General features: G+C 72.1%; 2 protein-coding genes across 3 annotated transcripts; both read left to right on the top strand.

The window, feature by feature from the left end:
• The first annotated feature begins 3,025 nt into the window (after positions 1-3,025).
• On the top strand, positions 3,026-6,915 carry CCS (copper chaperone for superoxide dismutase). Its single transcript, XM_064437517.1, has 8 exons — positions 3,026-3,142; positions 4,846-4,918; positions 5,014-5,151; positions 5,233-5,410; positions 5,510-5,570; positions 5,656-5,733; positions 6,476-6,579; positions 6,679-6,915. The coding sequence occupies exons 1-8, from the start codon at positions 3,107-3,109 to the stop codon at positions 6,860-6,862; spliced, it is 852 nt and encodes a 283-aa protein (XP_064293587.1). The 5' UTR covers positions 3,026-3,106; the 3' UTR covers positions 6,863-6,915.
• Positions 6,916-7,109: 194 nt separating this feature from the next.
• RBM14 (RNA binding motif protein 14) lies at positions 7,110-14,808 on the top strand. Of its 2 annotated transcripts, XM_064437510.1 has the most exons (3): positions 7,110-7,566; positions 12,362-14,021; positions 14,485-14,808. In XM_064437510.1, the coding sequence occupies exons 1-3, from the start codon at positions 7,221-7,223 to the stop codon at positions 14,690-14,692; spliced, it is 2,214 nt and encodes a 737-aa protein (XP_064293580.1). In that variant the 5' UTR covers positions 7,110-7,220; the 3' UTR covers positions 14,693-14,808. The 2 variants fall into 2 exon arrangements, with proteins under 2 accessions (XP_064293580.1, XP_064293581.1); XM_064437511.1 differs by lacking the exon at positions 12,362-14,021 and having other exon boundaries at positions 14,485-14,685.
• The last annotated feature ends 1,430 nt before the right edge of the window (positions 14,809-16,238 follow it).

Here is a 16,238-nt window from a genome sequence, read left to right as displayed (position 1 = left end):
AGCAGCGCCTGGGTGGGTCTGGGGGTGCCGGGACACCTCGCGCCCCCCCAAAAAAACCTCTTTATTGAGCCCCCGGCGTCTCGGCACGCGCCGGCCCGGGGGGGCACCGCCGCCGCGACCCCCCCAGAGCATCCAGGAGAGCCGCGGCCCGCCGCCGTTGCTGTAACCAGTAAAGCATCTCCACCGCGTCCCGGCGCATCTTCTCGGCGTAAGGACGACCCCGGAAAGTCACGGCGTCCCCGAAGCCGTCCCGCAGGCGCCGCAGGGCGACCGAGAGCCGCGCCTCGCACCGGGCCAGCGCGGCCCGCGAGCGGCCCCGGCGTCGCGCCTCCTCGCCACGAGCCTTCGCCGCGGCCCCGCGGAAGAAGCGCCCCGGCTCGGAACCGCCTTCTTCCAGGCGCTCCGACCGCGCCAAGAGCGTCTCCCGCCGCGCGATGGCCGCCGCCGCCGTCTCCCAGGCCTCCAGCGCCGCCGGCAGCCGTCCCGGCGTCGCGCCCGCGCCGTATTTCACCGCCATCTGCAGCCTCTCCCAGCCGGGGACGCCCAGCGCGGCCCAAAGCCGGTGTAGCCGCCTCCACAACCGCTCCGACCCCGCCGGCGCCGGCTCCGGTAGCACCGGTTTCCACATCCCTCTCTCGTACGGTTCCGCCGGCGCCGGTTCCCGGCGCGGCTGCGGGGCTCCCGCCGCGTCCTCCTCGCCACGGCGCAGGTGGAAGATGGCGTGGAGGAAGTCGGAGCCGGTAGCCGCCACGTACCGGAGGTAATCGTCGAAAAGGCAAACGTTTTGGCGCCGGCCGTGCCGGGAAACCTCGCGCCGCGGCGTCTCGGCGGCGCCTCGGGGTCCCGCGGGGAGCAGATCCGCCGCCGCGGCCGCCGGCTCGACCAAAGGCTCGCGGTGGAACCGCAGCCGCTCGGCGGGGAGGGCTTCGCTCAGCTCCCGGTAGAGCTCCCGCACATCCAGGGGCTCCGCTTCGGCGTCCCCCGCTGCGGCGTCGCGGCACAGCGGCGGGTGCGGCCGCAGGGTCACCCCTTCGGCAAAGCCGTGGCCCGGCGGCGTCCGCGGCTCGGCCGGAGAATCACGGAATCGTTAACGGTCGGGGAAGGGCTCCGGGATCAAGCGCGGCCGCCAACCCGACACCCCCAGGGCTCCGCAACCGCCTCCCCGAGGGCCGCCCCGACACGCTGTTCGAGCACCCCCGGGGACGGCGACTCCCCCACCTCTCGGGGCAGCCTGTGCCAACGCCCGGCCGCCCTTTTGGGGGAGAAACTGTCCCTGTCGCCAGCCTAACCCTCCCCTGAGGCAGCCGGAGGCCGGTTCCCCTCGTCCCGTCGCCTGGGAGCAGAGACCGACCCCCCCCTCACTCCAGCCCCTCTCAGGGGGCTGCAGAGAGCGAGAAGGGCTCCCCTCAGCCCCCCCTTCTCCAGGCTAAACCCCCCCAGCCCCCTCAGCCGCCCCCCAGCACACTTGTGCTCCAGACCCTGCCCCAGCCCCGCTGCCCTTCTCTGGACACGCTCCAGCCCCTCCAGGGCCTCCTTGTCCCGAGGGGCCCAAACCTGAGCCCAGCACTCGAGGTGGGGCCTCCCCAGGGCCGAGCACAGGGGCCCCATCCCCGCCCCACACCCGCCGGTGCCGGCACGAGCCCGGGCGCTGGGGGCCGCCGTGGCCACCTGGACACGCTGCCGGCTCGTGTCGACCAGCACCCCCGGGTCCTTCCCCGCCGCGCAGCTTTCCGGCCGCTCCTCCCCAAACCCGCGACGCTGCCTGGGCTTGTTGGGACCCACGTGCAGGACCCGGCTCTCGGCCTTGTTAAGCCTCACCTAGCTGAGCTCAGCCCACGGATCTCAGCCTGCCCAGACCCCCCCTCCCCATGCCCCGCAGCACCTTCCGACCCTCCAGCCCAACTCGGGGTCACCGGCAAACTCACTATGGGCGCTCTCGATCGGCTCGTGCGGATCGCCGACGATCCAGCGGCCTCGCCGTGCCGCAGGAGCGGGTCGGGGGGCCGGGGAGGCGTCGGGGACCCCCGTCGCGGCGTTACCGGCAGCCGCGGTCGCCGAAGCCCCTCGTCGTCCTCGGGGCGGCGGGTGAGCGCTGCCAGGAGCGGCGGCAGTGGGCGGCCGGCGCTCGCCTCCCGCCGCTTCTCCCCGTCCGCTCGCCGCGTCAGCCGGCGCAGATCCGCCGCCACCGCGAGGGTCTCCGGTGGGATTTCGGGGGACGGCGGTTCCCCGTGGGGCGCCGGCATCGTCGGCGAGAGGTGTCGAGGGGGAAGCGAAGCCCCCGGCTCTTCCCTGGCTCGGCGCAGCCCGGCGGGGGGCTCCGGGCGGGGGGTGACGGTTGCTCCAGGGGTCCCCGGGCTGGCGGCGAAGGCGGGGGGGGCTGTGGATGAGCCCCCACACACACCAACGGGGGATTTGGGGAGCCCAGGGGAGGGTCAGGGGAAGGCTTGGGTTGGGGCACGGGAGGAGGGGGCTTCCCACGGGAGAGGTGAGCCCACCCAAGTGCCCTACGCCCCCCCCCCCAAACCCCCACAGGGCCCCTGCCCCCCACAGGGCTTCCAAACACCCCTGGAGACCCCCAAACTCCCTTGAGGATTCCCAGAACCCCCATCCCACCCCAGAAAGCCCCCCGCTATCCCTTCCTGAACCCCTCTGGGGCCCCCAAGCACTCCTGGAGACCCCCAAACTCTCTTGAGGATTCCCAGAACCCCCATCCCACCCCAGAAAGCCCCCCCCCAGCCCTTCCTGAAGCCCCCCGGGGCCCCCAAGCACCCCTGGAGACCCCCAAACCCCTCCAGCCCAGCCGTCCCCGAAGCCCCCCGCAGCCTTCAAACACCCCTGGGGACCCCCAAACCCTCCACTCCACCCGGTCTGGGCTCCCCCGACCAGCAGCATCCCTTCGGCCCCCGTCTCTCCCCCCACGGGACCCCCGAACGAGGCAGGACCCTACGGCCTACCGCGACCGCGCTGTTGCCATGGCGACGGGAACGCCGGAAGTAGCGCTACCCTTAAATCCCTCCCCTGTGCTCATCCATTTCCGGTCCGACGCGAGGGCGGTCCGGCCACCCCGGCGGACCCGCGGGTGGTTCCGGTGGCGGAGTCCGCGGTCATGGCGGCGCCGGTGCCGACCGGGAGCCCCTGCCAGGTCAGGGCCCCTCCGGCGCCGGGGTGGGGTGGGGTCGGGGGGTATTGGAGGTGCAGGGCCGGGGGCACCGGGGTTTGGGGGTGCAGCGCCCCTTGCGCGGGAGTTTCGGGCGTGCAGGGTCCGTTGCATGGAAGCTTTAGGGGTGCAGGGCCCTTGCAGGGGGGTTTTAGGGGTGCAGGGCCCCTTCCACGGTACTTTTGGGGGTGCAGGGCCCCTTGTGCGGGAGTTTCGGGGGCGCAGGGCCCTTGCAGGGGGGGTTTAAAGGTGCAGGGCCCCCGGGAACCAGGATTTGGGGGTGCTGAGCCCCTTCCACAGTACTTTTGGGGGTGCAGGGCCCCGTGCAGCAGGGTTTGGGGGTGCAGGGCCCCGTGCAGGGGAGATTTGGAGGTGCAGGGCCCTGGTTACAGTACTTTTGAGGGTGCAGGGCCCCATGCAGTAGGGTTTGGGGGTGCAGGACCCCTGGAAACCAAGATTTGGAGGTGCAGGGCCCCTTGCACAGTACTCTTGGGGATACAAGGCCCCATGCAGCAGGGTTTGGGGGCTCAGGGCCCCCTGCACCCAAGACTTGGGGGTGCAGAGCCCCTTGAGGGGGACTTTTGGGGGTGCAAGGCCCTGGTTACAGGAGCTTTGGGGGTGCAGAACCCCTTTCAGCGGGGGTTTGGGGTTGCAGAGCCCTCGTTACAGGAGTTTTGGGGGTGCAGGGCCCCTGCAGAGGACTTTTGGGGGTGCAAGCCCCATGCATCGGGGTTTGGGGGGGGTCTCAGGGCCCCAGGGTTTTGGAGGGGTCTCATGGCCCCAGGGTTTGGGGGGGGTCTCAGCACCCCAGGGTTTGGGGGGGGGGGGGGGGCAGCGCCCCCGGGTTTGGGGGGGTCTCAGGGCCCCAGGTTTTGGGGAGTCTCAGGGCCCCTGGTTTTGAGGGGTCTCAGGGCCCCAGGGTTTGGGGGGGGGGCAGCACCCCAGGGTTTGGGGGACACAGGGCCCCCGGGTTTGGGGGGGGTCTCAGAGCCCCAGGTTTTGGGGGGTCTCAGGGCCCCCGGGTTTGGGGGGGGTCTCAGCGCCCCAGGGTTTGGGGGGGGGGGGGCAGCGCCCCCGGGTTTGGGGGGGTCTCAGGGCCCCAGGGTTTGGGGAGTCTCAGGGCCCCTGGTTTTGAGGGGTCTCAGGGCCCCAGGGTTTGGGGGGGGGGGGGGGCAGCACCCCAGGGTTTGGGGGACACAGGGCCCCCGGGTTTGGGGGGGGTCTCAGGGCCCCCAGGTTTTGGGGGGTCTCAGGGCCCCCGGGTTTGGGGGGGGGGCAGCGCCCCCGGGTTTGGGGGGGTCTCAGGGCCCCAGGGTTTGGGGGGGGGGGGGGCAGCACCCCAGGGTTTGGGGGACACAGGGCCCCCGGGTTTGGGGGGGGTCTCAGGGCCCCCAGGTTTTGGGGGGTCTCAGGGCCCCCGGGTTTGGGGGGGGTCTCAGCGCCCCAGGGTTTGGGGGGGGGGGGCAGCGCCCCAGGGTTTGGGGGACACAGGGCCCCCGGGTTTGCGGGGGTCTCAGAGCCCCAGGTTTTGGGGGGTCTCAGGGCCCCAGGGTTAGGGGTTGTCAGCGCTCCAGGGTTTGGGGGGGTCTCAGAGCCCCAGGTTTTGGGGGGTCTCAGGGCCCCAGGGTTAGGGGGGCGCAGAGCCCCAGGGTTTGGGGGTGCCGAACCCCCTTCCTCGCTCCCCGCAGCTGGAGTTCACGGTGCAGATGCGGTGCCAGGAGTGCGCGGACGCCGTGCGGGCGGCGCTGCGGGGAGCCCCCGGTGAGCCTCCCCGCGACCCCCCCCTACGCTCGAGGGGACCCCCTTCCCCAAACTCGGGGTGCCCCCCCGTTGTCACCCCACCTCCCTCCCCGCAGGCGTGCGGCTGCTGGAGCTGCGGCTGGAGGCGCAGACGGTGCTGGTGGAGACGACGGAGGCGGCCGAACGCGTGCGGAACCTGCTGGAAAACTCGGGGCGCCGAGCGGTGCTGAAGGGAATGGGGGGCCCCGGCGACGGTGAGCAAATTTGGGGTGCCGGGAGGATTTTTGGGGGGTGTGTCTTTATTTTTTTGGGGGTTCCGACGCGTCTCCCCGCAGCGGACCTGGGGGCGGCGGTGGCGGCGCTGGCCGGCCCCGGCGCGGCGCGGGGTTTGGTGCGGTTCCTGCAGGTCTCGCCGACGCGGTGCGTGGTGGACGGCGCCGTCGACGGGCTCTCGCCGGGTCCCCACGGGCTCCACGTCCATGAATTCGGGGATCTCTCGCGCCCCTGTGACAGGTAACGTGGTGGGGGGCGGGGCACGGACAGACGGACGGAGGGTTGGGGGTGCAAGCGTCCCGGGCTCACCCCATGTCTCCCCCCCCCCACTCTCCCCAGCTGCGGGGGTCACTTCAACCCCGACGGAGAGCCCCACGGCGGACCCCAGGACCGGCACCGGGTGAGCTGGGGGTGCTGGGGGTGCTGGGGAGGGGGGTGGTCCTGGATTGCGACCCCCCCCTCACCCCCCTGACCCCCCACCGCAGCACGCCGGGGACCTGGGGAACATCTGGGCCGACGCTGAGGGCAGAGCCAGCTTCCGCATGGAGGACACGCGGCTGAAGGTGAGGCTGGGGGGGGACATGGAGGGGCCAGCCCCCTCCCACGGATTGGGTGGGGGGGTCCTGCCTGCGCCCCATGGCTGTGGGGGGGGTCTGACCCCAGCCCCATGGCTGTTGGGGGGTTCTGGGCTGTGCCCCATGGCTGTGGGGGGGGAGTCTGACCCCAGCCCCATGGCTGTGGGGGTGCCTGGGCTGTGCCCCATGGCTGTGGGGGGGGAGTCTGACCCCAGCCCCATGGCTGTGGGGGTGCCTGGGCTGTGCTTCATGGCTGTGGGGGGGGAGTCTGACCCCAGCCCCATGGCTGTGGGGGTGCCTGGGCTGTGCTTCATGGCTGTGGGGGGGGGTCTGACCCGAGCCCTGTGGCTGTTGGGGGGGGTTCTAGGCTGTGCCCCATGGCTGTGGGGGGAGTCTGACCCCAGCCCCATGGCTGTTGGGGGGTTCTGGGCTGTGCTCCATGGCTGGGGGGGGGTGTCTGACCCCAGCCCCATGGCTGTCGGGGGGTCCTGCCCTGGCCCCACAGCTCTGGGGGGGGGTCTGGCCCCAGCTCCATGGCTGTTGGGAGGTTGTGGGCTGTTCTCCGTGGCTGTGGGGGGGGTCTGACCCCAGGCCCGTGGCTGTGGGGGGGGTTTGACCCCAGCCCCATGGCTGCGGGGGTCCTGCCCTGGCCCCACAGCTCTGGGGGGGCCTAATCCACTGCCCCACAGCCGTGGCGGGGCTCCTGACCCCCCTCCAATCCCCCCCCCAGGTGTGGGACATCATCGGGCGCTCGGTGGTGGTGGACGCGGGCGAGGACGACCTGGGCCGGGGCTCCCACCCGCTCTCCCGGGTGACGGGGAACTCGGGGCCGGGGTGAGTGCTTGGGGGGAGGCTTAGGGGGGATTTGGGGGGGCTTTGGGGGTGCTGCTGACCCCCTCCCCCCTGTGTCCCACCTCCCCCCCCCCCCCCAAGGCTGGCCTGCGGTGTGGTGGCCCGTGCGGCCGGGCTCTTCCAGAACCCCAAGCGCGTCTGCTCCTGCGATGGCCTGACCCTCTGGGAGGAACGGGACCGGGCCACGGTGGCCCCCAGCCCCACGGCAGCTTCCAGCCCCACGGCGGCCCCCAGCCCCACGGCAGCCCCGGCCTCCCATCTCTAGGAGCTACCCCAGGGACAGCAATAAACGATAACTGGCCGTGCGGCTCTCGGGAACGCGGCTCGTCCCCCCGCGGTGCTCGGCGCTGCGCATCCCCCGGGGGGCCGCAGCGGGCCCTTTAAGGGTGGGCGTGGCCAGCGCGGCTGTTCGGAGGCGTGGCGGGGGGGGCGGCGGGACGCGCGTGCGCGGTGCGGGAGGCGGCGGGCGGCGCGCATGCGCGGTGCGGAAGGCGCGCAGGGGGCGCGCAGGCGCACTGGGCGGTCGCCGCTCCCGCTCGGCGCTGAGGCGACGCCGCCATTTTGTGAGCCCCCCGCCGCGGCGCCGAGCTCCCGCTTCCCTCTCCCCCGCCGCTGCCGCCACCATGCGTCCCGGCATAAAGCTCTTCGTGGGTAACGTCCCCGAGGAGGCGACGGCGGAGGAACTGAGCGAGCTGTTCGCCGGCGTGGCCGGGCCCGTGCTCGGTATCGCCCTCATGAAGCAGTTCGCTTTCGTGCACCTCCGCGATGAGGCGGCGGCGGCCCGCGCCATCACCCAGCTCAACGGCCACCAACTGCACGGTCGCCGCATCGTGGTCGAGCCCTCCCGGCCTCGGCCCACCAACACCTGCAAGATTTTCGTCGGTAACGTCTCGGCCGCCTGCACCAGCGGCGAGTTGCGCTCGCTTTTCCAGCAGTACGGCACCGTCGTGGAATGCGACGTGGTGAAAGGTACCGGACCCGCCGCCGCCGCGGACGGGGGCTCCGCAACAAAGCCCCTTCGCCTCCCCGCCCCGGGTCCGCCCCGGGTCCGCCCCGGCCGCGGCTGGCTCGCCGCTCACCTCCGTCCTCGGAGCCGCTCCGCTCTCGGCTCGGCCGACCCGCGTTCCGTCCGGCTGGTTGCTCGGCTTTCCCCCCCCCCCCCCCCTCCCCGCCCCCCCCAATACCACCATCTCCCCGGCCCGATCTGGCGGCGTCCCCGCACACGGATCGGGGGTGGGTCCTTCTGTCGCCCCCCGCCCCGGAGCTCTGCGAGCCCTCCGGGGCTCCCCACACCCCGTCCCTCCCCGTTAACCCCCCGTACCCCGCGGCTGTGCTTCCCTCCAGCCCTTGAACCGTCATCGCCTCCCCCCAGCCCGGCCCAGGCGGGGGTAACCCCGCTGCTGGTACCCGCAAAACCATTCCCTGACACGAGGGGTTTCCCCTCGTCCCGCTGCGATTTCGCCACAACTTCACCTCCGCAAACACGCTCCGGCGTGGAGCGAGTCGTTCCCCCGCCGGCCGAGGCGGGAGAAGGGTCAAGCCCGTGAAAAATAACGTGCTGTAAAACCTCCCCAAGGGAGCTCGATCGGATCAGGGATCCCGCAGCACGGCGGGACGGCGTCACCTCCACCTTCCCCCCCACCCCCCCTCACCCCAGACCCCGACGTGTAAAGGTGTCGTCCCCGCATCCCGCAGCCGTCCCCGCCGGCTTCCCTCCGCCTCTCGGGAGGGTGATGTTGTTGCCTCTGCTCTCTCGTCCCAGGTCGCAAGCCCACCGGCTCCGTCCCGCCAGGACGCAGCTTCCCAGCGGAGCCCGCCAGAAACCGCCCCAAACTCACGCCAAAAGTTTCTGGCGTTCCCTCGGCTGATTTTTGTGTGCGGGGAGGGGTCTCTTTGGCAGCCCCCCCATAGGGGACGGCTGGGGGTGGACGGAGGAGACGTCCCCCCTCCTTGGGCTGCCGGACTTTGGGATACGTGGATGTGGGATCGGAGCCAGGGAAGGGCGGGAGAGGGGAGAGGAGGGGGGACACGGACACGCAGAGGGGGTGGCAGAGCAGCGCTAGCGTTTAGCCGGAGCTCGAGGGTACCGGGATGGCGTTTGCTCGGCGAGCGACGCTCTGAGCGTGCCGCGCTCCCTCGGACGTGCGGCCCCGGCCGAGCCGAAGGCGAAAGCGTGCCGGCGGCGGCGGTTACGGTGATCCCCGGTCTATGAGTGCAGGGGGGATGCCGCGGGCTTGCCGAGAAGAGCCGCCCTTCTGCCCCCGTGCCGGCCTCCCGGACCCGTCGTGCTGCGGGGGCAACCACCCCACACCCCCCCACCCGGCTACTGCAGCGGCATCTGAACCCCAAAACCGTCAGCCCGAGCGCCGCGGGCGGCTGCCGGACCCACACGGTGTCGCTGGTGGGGAGAGCTGTGCCGGGGGGGAGGGTGACCCACTCTCCCGCCGCAGGCCCAGCACAGCCGCTCGGGGTCCTGCTTCTACCGCTCCTCGCCTCGCTCTCCATCTCCTTTCCGACGCCTCTCTGCTTCGGCGCCGCGTTCGTGCCGCACGGCGCCGCGCTGCTCGCCCGGCTCCTCGCTCGGCCGCGGGGCTCGGCTGGGGGCGGGGGGCTGCAGGTTGTGCTGGGGTGCTCCCCTCGCCCTCCTGCCTTCCTTCCTTCTGCCTTTCCCCCTCCTCACCCGCCTTCCTTCCTTCCTTCCTTCCTTCCTTCCTTCCTTCCTTCCTTCCTTCCTTCCTTCCTTCCTTCCTTCCTTCCTTCCTTCCTTCCTTCCCTCTTTCCATCTTCTCCCCTCCTCGTCCACCTTCCTTCCGTGTTCCCCCTCCTCACCTGCCTGCCTGCCTTCCTTCCACCTTCCCCCCTCACCTGCCTGCCTTCCTCCTGCCTTCCCCCTCCTTGCCCACCTTCCTTCCGCCTTCCTCCCACCTTCCTCCCCTCGCCTGCCTGCCTTCCTCCTGCCTTCCTCCTGCCTCGCCTGCCTGCCTTCCTCCTGCCTTCCCCCCCTCGCCTGCCTGCCTTCCTCCTGCCTTCCCCCCCTCGCCTGCCTGCCTTCCTTCCACCTTCCCCCCTCACCTGCCTGCCTTCCTCCTGCCTTCCCCCTCCTTGCCCACCTTCCTTCCGCCTTCCTCCCACCTTCTTCCCCTCGCCTGCCTGCCTTCCTCCTGCCTTCCCCCCCCCACCTGCCTGCCTTCCTCCTGCCTTCCCCCCCTCGCCTGCCTGCCTTCCTCCTGCCTTCCCCCTCCTCGCCTGCCTGCCTTCCTCCTGCCTTCCCCCCCCGCCTGCCTGCCTTCCTCCTGCCTTCCCCCTCCTCGCCCGCCTTCCTTCCGCCTTCCCCCCCCGCCTGCCTGCCTTCCTCCTGCCTTCCCCCTCCTCGCCCGCCTTCCTTCCGCCTTCCCCCCCTCGCCTGCCTGCCTTCCTCCTGCCTTCCCCCTCCTCGCCCGCCTTCCTTCCGCCTTCCCCCCCTCGCCTGCCTGCCTTCCTCCTGCCTTCCCCCTCCTCGCCCGCCTTCCTTCCGCCTTCCCCCCCTCGCCTGCCTGCCTTCCTCCTGCCTTCCCCCTCCTCGCCTGCCTGCCTTCCTCCTGCCTTCCCCCTCCTCGCCCGCCTTCCTCCTGCCTTCCCCCTCCTCGCCTGCCTGCCTTCCTCCTGCCTTCCCCCTCCTCGCCTGCCTGCCTTCCTCCTGCCTTCCCCCTCCTCGCCCGCCTTCCTCCTGCCTTCCCCCTCCTCGCCCGCCTTCCTTCCGCCTTCCCCCCCTCGCCTGCCTGCCTTCCTCCTGCCTTCCCCCTCCTCGCCCGCCTTCCTTCCGCCTTCCCCCCCTCGCCTGCCTGCCTTCCTCCTGCCTTCCCCCTCCTCGCCCGCCTTCCTCCTGCCTTCCCCCTCCTCGCCCGCCTTCCTTCCGCCTTCCCCCCCTCGCCTGCCTGCCTTCCTCCTGCCTTCCCCCCCTCGCCTGCCTGCCTTCCTCCTGCCTTCCCCCCCTCGCCTGCCTGCCTTCCTCCTGCCTTCCCCCTCCTCGCCCGCCTTCCTTCCGCCTTCCCCCCCGCCTGCCTGCCTTCCTCCTGCCTTCTCCCCCCCGCCTGCCTGCCTTCCTCCTGCCTTCCCCCTCCTCGCCTGCCTGCCTTCCTCCTGCCTTCTCCCCCCCGCCTGCCTGCCTTCCTCCTGCCTTCCCCCCCTCGCCTGCCTGCCTTCCTCCTGCCTTCCCCCCCTCGCCTGCCTGCCTTCCTCCTGCCTTCCCCCTCCTCGCCCGCCTTCCTTCCGCCTTCCCCCCCCGCCTGCCTGCCTTCCTCCTGCCTTCTCCCCCCCGCCTGCCTGCCTTCCTCCTGCCTTCCCCCTCCTCGCCTGCCTGCCTTCCTCCTGCCTTCCCCCTCCTCGCCTGCCTGCCTTCCTCCTGCCTTCCCCCTCCTCGCCCGCCTTCCTTCCGCCTTCCCCCCCTCGCCTGCCTGCCTTCCTCCTGCCTTCCCCCCCTCGCCTGCCTGCCTTCCTCCTGCCTTCCCCCTCCTCGCCCGCCTTCCTTCCGCCTTCCCCCCCCGCCTGCCTGCCTTCCTCCTGCCTTCTCCCCCCCGCCTGCCTGCCTTCCTCCTGCCTTCCCCCTCCTCGCCTGCCTGCCTTCCTCCTGCCTTCCCCCTCCTCGCCTGCCTGCCTTCCTCCTGCCTTCCCCCTCCTCGCCCGCCTTCCTTCCGCCTTCCCCCCCTCGCCTGCCTGCCTTCCTCCTGCCTTCCCCCCCTCGCCTGCCTGCCTTCCTCCTGCCTTCCCCCCCCTCGCCCGCCTTCCTTCCGCCTTCCCCCCCTCACCTGCCTGCCTTCCTCCTGCCTTCCCCCTCCTCGACTGCCTGCCTTCCTCCTGCCTTCCCCCCCCTCGCCTGCCTGCCTTCCTCCTGCCTTCCCCCCCCTCGCCTGCCTGCCTTCCTCCTGCCTTCCTCCCCTCGCCTGCCTGCCTTCCTCCTGCCTTCCCCCCCCTCGCCTGCCTGCCTTCCTCCTGCCTTCCTTCCCCTCCTTTCTTGCCTTCCTTATTCCTTCCTCTCCTTCTTTCCTCGCCTTCCTCGCCTTCCGCCTCACCCTCCTTCCTTCCTCTTTTCCCCTCCTTTCTTGCCTTCCTTTCTCCTTCCCTCCCCTCCCTCCCTTCCTTCCTTCCTTCCTTCCTTCCATCCATCCACCCCCCTTGCCCGCCTTCCTTCCTCTTTCCTCCTTCCTCCTTTCCTTCCTTCCTCCCTCCTTCCCCCGCTGGCACTCCGTCCCCTCGGCGTGACTCGGCGTCGCGGCGGGCGCCAGCCCTCTCCGGCTTCGCTCCGCTCACCGGCCCGGCCGAGCCGCCGGCGCGACCGCGCTGCCCTCCGGGGCTCTTCGGCCCCACGTGCCGGAGGAGGCGTCGGGAGGAGGCGCCGGCGGCGAGAGGCCGCCGTGCCGCGGGGCAGGGTGCCGAGCTCGGCGCCCGCGGGCCGAGGGAGGAGGAAAACGGGGGGGAAATGGAGGAAAACGGGGGGGAAATGGAGGAAAAGAAAGTAGCCGCGACTGGGTGTTTTTGAGCCGGGGGTGGCCGGGCTCGTTAGGCTCCGGCCAAATTAATTGTGGGGCGGACGCAAACAAAGGCGGTGTCGTGTCTTGGCCGCCCGAGCAGCAGCGGGGCCGGCCGAGCCCGTCCCGGCGCCTCTCGCGGCACCGCCGCGCTCCCGGCGAGGCTCGTTAAAAGCGTTCAATCCTGTAACGAATTGTCTTTTCTTCCCCCACCCCCCCCCCCCCCCCCACTGATAACCCTCTGTCTGCTGCTTTATCAGACTATGCATTTGTTCACATGGAGAACGAAGCAGATGCAAAGGTTGCCATCGAAAACCTTAACGGGAAGGAGGTGAAGGGGCGCAGAGTGAACGTGGAGCTCTCCACCAACGTCCAGAAGAAGGGCGCGGGCCAGGCCCTGCCGCCCGCCCTCGGCCTCGACAAGAGCAAGCGCATCGGCCTCGAGTACCGCGAGAAGTTCCAGCCCAAGATCGAGGGCTTCGACCAGCAGCGCCGGGCGGCGGACGCCGCCTTCCCCTCGGCCGCCGGCTACGCCGCCGCCTCCTCCCTGTACGATTACCAGCAGCGCTTCGGCACCGGCGGCGCCGGCAAGTACGAGGCCTTCGAGGCGCAGGCCAGGCCCGCCTCCCCCTCCTACTTCGGGAGGGACCGCAGCCCCCTCCGGCGCTCCCCCACCCGCGCCGGCTACGCGGCGGTGACGCTCCCCATGACGGCGCAGCCCGCCGCTTACCGCGCCCAGCCCTCCGCCTCGCTGGGGGCCACCTACCGCGCCCAGCCCTCCGCCTCCCTCGGCGTGGCGTACCGCCCGCAGCCCACCACGGGCCAGGCCGCTTCTTACCGCGCCCAGCCCTCCGCCTCGCTGGGCAGCACCTACCGCTCCCAGCCCTCCTCCGTCTCCCTCGGCGCCTCCGGCGCGCAGCCCGCCGCCAACTCCCTCGGCTCCTACGGTGCCCAGGCTGCCGCCTCCTACGGCGCGCAGCCCGCCGCCTCCCAGCTCTCCGGCTACGGCGTCCAGTCCGCCGCCCTGGCCTCCTCCTACGGGGCGCAGGCCGCCTCCGGCTACTCCGCCTCCGCTTACGGCGCCCAAGCCGCCGCCGCCGCCGCCGCTTACGGCGCCCAGGCCGCCGCCGCCGCCGGCCCTGCCGCTTCCTACGGCGCCCAGGCCGTGGCCACGCACGTGGCCTCCTACGGCGCCCAGGCCGCCGCCGCCGCCGCCGCCGCCGGCCACGCCGCCTCCTACGGCGCCCAGCCCGTAGACGGCCACGCCGCCTCCTACGGCGCCCAGCCCGGTGCCGCGCTCTCCGCCTCCTACGGCGCCCAGGCCGTGGCCGCGCACGCCACCTCCTACGGCGCCCAAGCGGTGGCCACTCACGCCGCCGCCGCCTACCAGCCGGTAGCCGGCCACTCGGCCTCCTACGGCGCCCAGCCGGCGGCCGCGCTCTCCGCCTCCTACGGCGCCCAGCCCGCCGCCGGCCACTCCGCCTCCTACGGCGCCCAGCCCGCCGCCAACCTTCCCGCTTCCTACGGCAGCCAGTCCGCCGCCGCCGCGCTCTCCGCCACCTACGGCGCCCAGGCGGCCTCCTCGCTGGCCGCCTCCTACGGCAGCCAGGCCGCCGCCGCCTCCTACAAGGCGCAGGCCTCCGCCCCGCTGACGGCCGCCTACCGGGCCCAGGCCTCCGGCTCGATGGCGGCGTCCTACCCGGCGCAGCAGGCCTCCTCCGCGTCGCTGGCGGCCGCCTACCGAGCCCAGCCGGGCAGCGCCTACGACGGGCCGAGCCAGCTTGGGCAGCAGGCGGCCTCCTACCTGGGCCTGTCGCAGGCCGCCGCCGTCGCACCGCCCTACGAGCGCACCCGCCTCTCCCCGCCTCGCAGCGCCGCCTACGACGACCCGTACAAAAAATCATCCGCTCTGGCAAAAAGGTACGGTGCCGGGACGGATGGCCGCGCGAGTCTCTCCGCTCCGCCCCCGCCGGATGCCGACGTCCGGCGCGGGGCTTAGTCTCGGCTCCGGCGCGGCCCGCTTAAACCCCGGCGTGCGGAAGGGCGTGCCGGCACGTGGGGCGCGGCGGCTCGGCTCCCGCGCCGCAGTTCGCCCGCCAGGGCCGCCGCGCTGGGGGAACTGGGTGGGTGGTGGTGGGGGAACCGGCGGCGCCGTCCTCGCCGGCGGCCGGGCCTCCCGCGGCGGCCCATCGGCGGGCGCCGCTTCCCCGTCCTGCCCCCGCCGCGGGGCACCGGCCGCGCCCGTGGCGTTGCCCGCCCGATGCCCGGGCGGCGTCGCGCTGCCGCGGCGCGTCCCCAGGCGGGACACGGTCGCCGCCGCCGGCAGATTCGGGCGCCCACCCCCCACCCCCTTCATTCACCTCCTGTCTCTTCTCTCGCCCAGGTACGGTTCCGAGCGCCGTCTGTCCGACCTCTCGGATTACCGCCGCTTAGCGGACTCGCCACTCGCGTACCGCCGGTCGCCGACAAAGTCCCCGATGGATTACCGTCGCCTTCCGGAAGCGCACGCCGATTACGCCCGTTACTCGGGGGGCTACGGCGATTACCTGCCCGCCGCCCGCGTCCACTCGGGCTACCAGCGCCGCCTCTGAGCCGCGTGGCGCCGGGGCCGGGGCGGGGAGGTCAGGCCTGTGCGTCGCCCGCCGCGGCTCGCCGCCATCCCCTGGCACAGGGACGGTTGTTTTTTTTAGCTGCTTTTTATTTTTGGTGGGGTTTTTTTTTTGGGGTGGGGGGGGGGGGGTGGGGGTTTAGAAGGATTCGCAGTTACGGTTGGAAGTCGGGCCGCGCTCCTGCAGGGGGAGCGGGCGCCGCGGTTCGTCCCCTCGCCACCGGCTCTCGCCGCAGCGTCGTGGAACCGTCTCTTCGCGCGCGGCCGTCGGCACCGCCGGCACGCGGTAGCGCTTTCTAACCCGAGCGATCGTTGCCGCCGAGCGGAGCCCCGCGCTCTTTTATACCACCAGTTTTCCCTTTTTTTGCGTTTATTTTCTCCCTTTTCCAGCGTCAGGCCGCGGCGCCGGGCTCGGCGCAGGTTTTGTACGACTGTAAATAAACGCTGGGCTCTTCACCGTTTCCCAACCGTCTCCCGTCTGGTTCTTTCCCAGCCCGGCGTTTTGGGGGACCGGTAGCACCCGACGGCGCCGTTCCGGCACAGCCCCGACGCGGGCGGACGCGCGGCTCTTGCTCGCCGCTGTCCTGTTGCGTCCGTGTGTCCGCCCTCGGCTCCGGCGGCCAATTCCTGGCGCCGCCAGCACCGACCCCCCCACCCCCACGACCAGAACACCCTGGTTTTGGGCGGTTGTGGCACCAGTACCGGCACTGGTCAGCGCCGGCGCCGCGTTTCCGCTGCAGAAGAGGCAGACTCGGAGCACGAGCGGCATTTTGCCGGCAGCGGGAGGCGCCGGAGCATCACCGCCGGCGCTGCCGGACTCTGTGCGGCGTCATCCCAACCGCGCCAGCACCGGCGCTCCAGCCCCCGACCTGTGCCCGGTGCCTTTATTTTTTTGGGGTGAGAAAAGCTGGTTTTGAGAGAAGCTGCGTCTGCGCGACACCGAGGTCGACGTTTGCTCCGGTTCCGCCGCCGCGACCGCCGTTAAACGTTGCCGAAAACGCCTTCCGTCGCGTCGTCTCTCACCGGGGACGGGTCGCGGCGGCGGCCTGGTTAACCCCGGCGGTGCCACGGGGCGGGGGGAGGACGGCTGCCCACCCACCGCCCCACCGGCACTCGTTAACCGCCGCCGTAATTAGCCGGGCAGAAGGGTCTAACGCTTCTCCCCCTCGTTTTCCAGGGGCGCCGAGGGAGGAACCGTCGCGGTAAAGCCGGCGACGCCGGGCTCCGGCCCCCGCCGGTAACGGAGGAGCCCGCGGGTGAGCGCACGCACCGAGGCGATGAGCGGGGAGGAACCGCCCGGGAACGGGCGACGCGCTCGGGGCTCCGGCCGCAAACGAAGGGCCGGGAGGTGGACGGAGGTGCTGGGCGTTAATTCACGAGCACCGGGTGTGGGGTGGGAGCAGCGCAGGGTCATGGGGGTCTCACGAGCACGTTTGGGGCCTCACGAGCCAGTTTGGGGGCCCCACATCCCAGTTTGGGGGCCCCACAAGCCAGTTTAGGCCCTGAGGAGCCAGTTTGAGGGCCCCAGG

Source organism: Phalacrocorax carbo, chromosome 32, assembly GCF_963921805.1.
Source record: "Phalacrocorax carbo chromosome 32, bPhaCar2.1, whole genome shotgun sequence".
NCBI lineage: Eukaryota > Metazoa > Chordata > Aves > Suliformes > Phalacrocoracidae > Phalacrocorax > Phalacrocorax carbo.
The sequence above is the reverse complement of the archived record's forward strand: the minus strand, read 5'-3'. Positions and strand labels throughout refer to the sequence as shown.

Coding starts and splice junctions, on each gene's coding strand:
- CCS (XM_064437517.1), top strand. CDS start 3,107: ATGGCGGCGCCGGTGCCGACCGGGAGCCCCTGCCAG. Junction 3,143..4,845: donor CGACCGGGAGCCCCTGCCAG/GTCAGGGCCCCT, acceptor CGCTCCCCGCAG/CTGGAGTTCACGGTGCAGAT. Junction 5,411..5,509: donor CTCTCGCGCCCCTGTGACAG/GTAACGTGGTGG, acceptor CACTCTCCCCAG/CTGCGGGGGTCACTTCAACC.
- RBM14 (XM_064437510.1), top strand. CDS start 7,221: ATGCGTCCCGGCATAAAGCTCTTCGTGGGTAACGTCCCCGAGGAGGCG. Junction 7,567..12,361: donor GGAATGCGACGTGGTGAAAG/GTACCGGACCCG, acceptor CTGCTTTATCAG/ACTATGCATTTGTTCACATG. Junction 14,022..14,484: donor TCATCCGCTCTGGCAAAAAG/GTACGGTGCCGG, acceptor TCTCTCGCCCAG/GTACGGTTCCGAGCGCCGTC.